Source organism: Cebus imitator, unplaced genomic scaffold (assembly GCF_001604975.1).
Source record: "Cebus imitator isolate Cc_AM_T3 unplaced genomic scaffold, Cebus_imitator-1.0 Scaffold839, whole genome shotgun sequence".
NCBI lineage: Eukaryota > Metazoa > Chordata > Mammalia > Primates > Cebidae > Cebus > Cebus imitator.
The window spans coordinates 13,509-19,679 of NW_016108154.1; the positions used below are offsets into that span (position 1 = coordinate 13,509).

Sequence of the window (6,171 nt, forward strand, 5' to 3'; positions counted from 1 at the left end):
TCCGCCTCCACAGATACCAAAAGAAACCTGAAGAACCTACAAAAAAGAGTTAAAGACAAAATTCAAGAAAACATACACATACATAATTTTGGTGAGTGGGCATCATTTAAAAAAATTTCCACTACATTTCCATCTGTCCTGCAACTCAAGGTATCCATCTCAAAATTCATACATCAAGACATAGAACAAAGGGCAGCTTTGAAGTGGGTCACTTCAGTAGGAACTGCCGCCCGTAACTGCCGCCCGTTACATGAAAACTGATTATTGGCCTTCAAATTTATGGCGCTTTAATGGGGCGAGCCCAGTGCCTTAAATACAGGGTGCATTAGAGTATTAAGTTATCTGGGCTAAATAAGAGTGATTTAGAAGGCGCATCCAGGGCTTCTTATAGAGCAAAAGAGGCTCAAACTTAGAGATCAGGAGAACTTGGGCAGAACATAAAGTCCCCTTTCGATCAAACCCGAAAACCAGCGGTTTCGAATCCCGAAGTAGCAAAGCCAACAGGAAGGGGAGAATCGTTTCTCGGTTCCAGTGAATGCATGGGGATGCTCAGCAAAAGTCTTGGCCGCCAGAAAGATCCGTGGGCTTCTGACCCTGGTTTAGGCAAAACAGGGAGAAGCGCTGAGACCTGCTTGAGCCTTAGCGGATTTTGAGAGAAACTGATCGCAACCTCCATCGCCTTCCCCCTCTCTTTTAACTTGCATGGGCTGACTCTACCCGTCGGTGATTTAAGATGGTCGCAGCCATAGCTTGGCGCCTGGCTCCCCCTTCCTTCCCAAGCACCCTCAGCCTTTCCACCGCCACGGGCACAGGAGCGAGCGCCGAGCCGGCCTCCAAGAGTCCGACGAGCCTCTCGGCGTCTGAGGCCACTGTGGGCAGATTTTTGATCCCCGGCGAGGCTGCGCGCGTTCATCCCTTCTCGGCCTCGGAGCAGAGCTGCCAGCAGAGGCAGGCGCCCGTCACTTTATATAATCCCGCTGCTCGCAGGGTACGCGAGCGAGAGCGAGAAAAGTGCGGAGTAGGGAATTCTTTTGCTGCGCTGCCTCCTACGCGGAGCCTGCTTTCCACTTCTGAAAAGTGCCGGGCCTTGGGAAGTGTTTTTCTTTTCATTCCTTACTGAAGCGTTTACTGCCGCCGTGGTTGCAGTCATAAATTTTGCTACAAACCACAATGACAGGTGCATTGATATGCACCGTGAGAGCTCCAGCTGCTTAATAACCCCGTCCCCTGGTCGCTGTGAGCGCCTTTTATTTATTCGGTATCATATTAGGTATTGATCTCTGGTAGAATTAAGTGCGGTGAGCAAGTATCAGGACTTGGCTGCTCTGGAGGCGCAGCGGGCGCTGCATGCCGGCAGGGCGGGGGGGAGCGGGCGGTGGCCGCTCAGAGAATACCATCCTTCCAGGGGGAGACCGTTTGGCCCGGTATTCCGGGCCTGAGGTTGGACCGCCAAGCTGAGTGGGGCAATTTCCCATCACCGCAAGAAAGGGCGAACCAGACCTATTTGGCACCCCTTTCCCAGGAGGAGCAGGGGACGGCGCCAGCAGGGTTTGGGGAGGCTGCCCTGGCCAGTTCCCCGGGTTAGAGGTTGGAGGAGAAGAGGAGGGAGAGGAAAGGGCAGCTGAGGACTTGGAAGAAATAAGGTGGCCCTACTCTACCACCCCTCCCCCACACTGGCTGATCTTCACCCCAAGGCATTTTGGTCTTGGAGCCCAAATGAGCAAAGGTACCAAAGGGAGAGAAAAGAAAGGCTTTTAAAAAAAAGGGTGAGGGGGTGATCGAAAAGATGAGCCACTGAACAGTTGACCATTGTCCAAGTGATTTATGACCCGTTCCTGCTTTTTAGGTTCAAGCAGAGTTCACAAGGAGTAGGGATTTCTGAAAAGAAATAAGCCTTTTTTTTTTTTTTTTAACCAGTTTTGTAATTATATTCTCAGGTTTTGTTTTAGGAGGGATTACTTTTTTGGGAAGCTGTATTTTGGGGGGACTGCAAAGCCATTTCCAGTAAGGACAGCACCGCCACTGGCTCTTGCTTTTGGGGAAATGGACATTAAGGTAGTGGATTGTCACTGAGTGGGAAATTTCTTAAGACAATGTGAACAGGAAAACAGACTCTGATTTTTCAGGAAGCTGCCCAATATTTGTACTTTTGAGGTCTGTACAGAACTTTTTCTAAGAATATGCCATAGGAGCAAATATATATTTAAAGCCTTCTGTCCCAGAAGAACTGGTCAGTTCCTAAATAAGCTATTTCAGTGTGACTGGTTCACCTATCTAGATGAACTTTGTCAACTTGGGAGGCAGGAGTGGGGATGTTTTGCTTCCACAGTTGTAAATGGCATGACAGAGGCAGAATGTTCTGGTGGTCTGAGTGTCCGAGTGACCATTAGGCCTCCAGGAGGTTATGACTAGAAGCAGTATACCAGAAAAGCCTGAAACCTAATCAAAGCCAGAGTGCCTCTTTCTTTAGCAGGGGGGCAAACATATGTGAATATTAGTCACAGATTGAAGAGATAGCTGTCCATTTGATATTCAGTAACTTTTAACAAAGAATGATACATAAAATTAATCAAAAGAAGGATTAAGTCTAGTTTTGTTAAGTAGATATCGTAACTACCTACATTTAGGAACACTAATGGAAACAATTTCTACAACATAATATCTTGGTATTAAGGGCATGTCCTCATCAAGACAAATGGCATACTCACTTATATTCTAAAACAAACCAAAAAAATGGGCAACAAAACAACTTACCAAACAAAGACTAATTAGGAGAATTTTAAAAATTAGAGTAGGCTTTTGGTGAAGGTGGAGGGAAAAATGAGTGAATGATTTTGATATCGGTAGTCAAATTCATTAGGCTACATAAGCTGTCTAGATGATGTGGTCCATCATGATGACCAGGATGAAAGCCAGGGAGAGTTTCTAGGAAGGAAAGTTGCCTGAAAGACAGATCAAGAATTGAGACCAGGGAGCTGACCTATGAGTTTTCTTTATCAAACAGACAAAAGTGATTCAATGGTATTAGTTATACTTTAACTCTTTAGGAGCCTTTCAGAAGAAGTAGGGAGGGAGGGTGCGAAAGGAAACCCCCACCAAGAAGGGAATACAAAAGGGGTAGAATTTTTCTTAGCTTTTTTCTTCTTCAAATTCTGGGTCCATTCATCATGTCATGAAAAGTTCTCTCATTGGTTGTGGTTTGGGTGGGAGGTGGGGTAGAATAGATTATCCAGAGCAGAGGTCAATAATAATATCTATTATACAATAGATTCAAGGCAAAAATGATAAATTTATAAAGCATTCTCTATTCACCCATGCATTTCCATGCATTTCAAATTCTAGATGTCTTTGCCTATTTCCAGTAGTATCCATTTAAAAGTAGTAGAAGGTCAAAAGTAAAAGGTCTAGAAAAATATAGATGAAAGAGAAGAAATATTTTCTGGCCTCAAAATGAATCTGGAAGTCTGCAAGTCCTCTTTTTGGTTTTTATCTCCTAGTTTTCTGCATTGTAGATTTCACACTGCTGATCCATAGAGCTAACTCAGCTGACTTTCACCCTGTCATCACTAAGTGGACTATGTGAACTTTCATGAAAGATGCTGTGATTTTGAAACCAGGTGGGGGAGACACTTTTTTTTTTTTTTTTTAATGTTCTGTCTGTTCTGAGTGTGTTATAGGAATTTCATTTCCCATCGAAATTTTGTGCTGACCCAATGATTGACTGATTGATTCACTTATTAATTCACGTATTCAACAAACATTTATTGCACTAACTACATGCAGGAATATACAGACAAATGACACAGCCCTTGCCTGCTAGGAGCTTACAGTCTAGTGGGAGAATCAGCCAATAAAATGTCTGAGGCTATAAGTGCTTTTCCACACAGAATAAAGGCTAAATGGACAATCTTGAAGAAAGTAAACTGTATCTGTAGGTGGGGGAAGCCCCTTTCCTCAGCTAGAGTTTAGCAAAAAAGAAAGAAACATCTTATCTTACATTTAGGAAAAATTCCTTCTGACTTTTCCAGAGGTTCAAGTAAGTTGAACTTCATAAAATCTGCCAGGCACAGTGGCTCATGCCTGTAATTCCAACACTTTGGGGGACCAAGATGGGAGGATCACATGAAACCAGTAACTCAAAACCAGCCCGAATAAACATAGTGAGACCCTGTCTCTACAAAAAAACTAAGATCCAGGCATGGTGGCTCACGCCTGTAATTCCAGCACTTAGGGAGGCCTAGGCATGTGGATCACCTGAGATCAGAAGTTTGAGAACAACCAGATCAACGTGGCGAAGCCCTGCCTCTATTAAAAATACAAAATAATTAGCCAAGCTTGGTAGTGGGCACCTGTAATCTCAGCTGTTCAGGAAGCTGAGGCAGGAGAATTGCTTGAACCCAGGAGGCGGAGGTTGCAGTGAGCTGAGATCATGGCACTGCACTCCAGCCTGGTCAACAAGAGCGAAACTCCATCAAAACAAAATAAAACGTAAGAAATTAGCCAGGCATGGTGTGAGCCTGTAGTCCTAGCTACCCCAGTAGCTGGGACTCTAAAATACTCTGAAATAGCTATTAATACTAGGCTGAAGTGGGAGGATCGCTTGAGCCCAGTAAATTGAGGCTGCAGTGAGCCATGTTCATGCCACTGCACTCCAGCCTGGGCAACAGAGCAAGACACTGTGTCAGTAAATAAACAGATAGGTAAATAAACTCAGATCCAGCACCTTGCCAATCTCTCCACCATGAAATGGGTGGGAAGCAGAGAGCATGGGCTAGTCCTTCTATATTGACTGGTCTTGCCAATGACACTCCCTCTGGGGCTTCTTGCTTTTCTTCTGACAGGTCACCTGGAGCCTGGGGGCTTGCCCAGCTTTCTCAGGATTCAGCAGACATTGGAAGTGGCAGTTAAGGATACAGTGGTAGTCAATGTTATTTGAGCAGGGTCAGCAGGCCCTGGAGCTTCCTGAGTGCACAATGCAGAAGGCAGCTTACTATGAAAACCCAGGACTGTTCGGAGGCTATGGCTACAGCAAAACCACTGAAACTTACGGCTACACCACCCCCCACCAGCCCTACCCACCCCCTGCTGCTGCCAGCTCCCTGGACACTGACTATCCAGGTTCTGCCTGCTCCATCCAGAGCTCTGCCCCTCTGAGAGCCCCAGCCCACAAAGGAGCTGAACTCAATGGGAGCTGCATGCGGCCTGGCACTGGGAACAGCCAGGGTGCAGGTGGTGGCAGCCAGCCTCCTGGTCTGAACTCGGAGCAGCAGCCACCACAACCCCCTCCTCCACCACCGACCCTGCCCCCATCTTCACCCAGCAATCCTGGAGGTGGAGTGCCTGCCAAGAAGCCCAAAGGTGGGCCCAATGCTTCTAGCTCCTCAGCCACCATCAGCAAGCAGATCTTCCCCTGGATGAAAGAGTCTCGACAGAACTCCAAGCAGAAGAACAGCTGTGCCGCTGCAGGTAGCTCTCTGAGGTGGCTCACCCCCAGACCAAGCCCCCTCCAGACTGACCCAAGGAAGCCCCAGTCAGGGCTGGAAATGCAACCTTGGAGGTCATATGTCTAAACTACTACTCATATAAAAATGTTTTTCCTTTTTAGCGTTCCTGATTGGTGTTATGCCCTTGTAGTGACAGGGTGCTCACTTCCATTCCAGGCTGCAGGTGCTATTGCTGGACAGGTCTTAATAGCTATTAATAGAGAGTGCTTCCTTATATGGGCATATCTGTTTTCCTGGGCTGCTAATCATAACTCTGTTCCCTCTTCCATCCAACAGGTCTTCAAGATTTGAAGACAGGTATAATCCCCAAGCCTAGGTGGTTATATAGCCCCTATCACATGAATCTCATTCCCTTAAACTCATAAAAACTAAAGTCTTGGCCAAGAATCATGGCCCACGCCTGTAATCTCAGCACTTTGGGAGGCCTAGGTGGGCAGACCACCTGAGGTCAGGAGTTCGAGACCAGCCTGACCAACATGGAGAAACCCTGTCTCTATTAAAAATACAAAATTAGCTGGGCGTGGTGGTGCATGCCTGTAATCCCAGCTTCTTGGGAGGCTGAAGCAGAAGAATCGCTTGAACACAGGAGGCAGGGGTTGCTGTGAGCCAAGATCATGCCATTGCATTCCAGGGTGGGCAACAAGAGCAAAACTCTGTCTCAAAAAAA

General features: G+C 46.5%; 1 protein-coding gene across 1 annotated transcript in view; it reads left to right on the top strand.

Annotated features, from left to right (window-relative positions):
* Positions 1-4,841: 4,841 nt before the first annotated feature.
* Positions 4,842-6,171, top strand: part of HOXD3 (homeobox D3) — a 4,407-nt gene continuing 3,077 nt past the window's right edge. Inside the window, exon 1 of the mRNA XM_017520455.2 lies at positions 4,842-5,466. Within this exon, the coding sequence (XP_017375944.1) occupies positions 4,926-5,466 (541 nt within the window). The 5' untranslated portion in view covers positions 4,842-4,925. The remainder of the gene's footprint in view (positions 5,467-6,171) is intronic.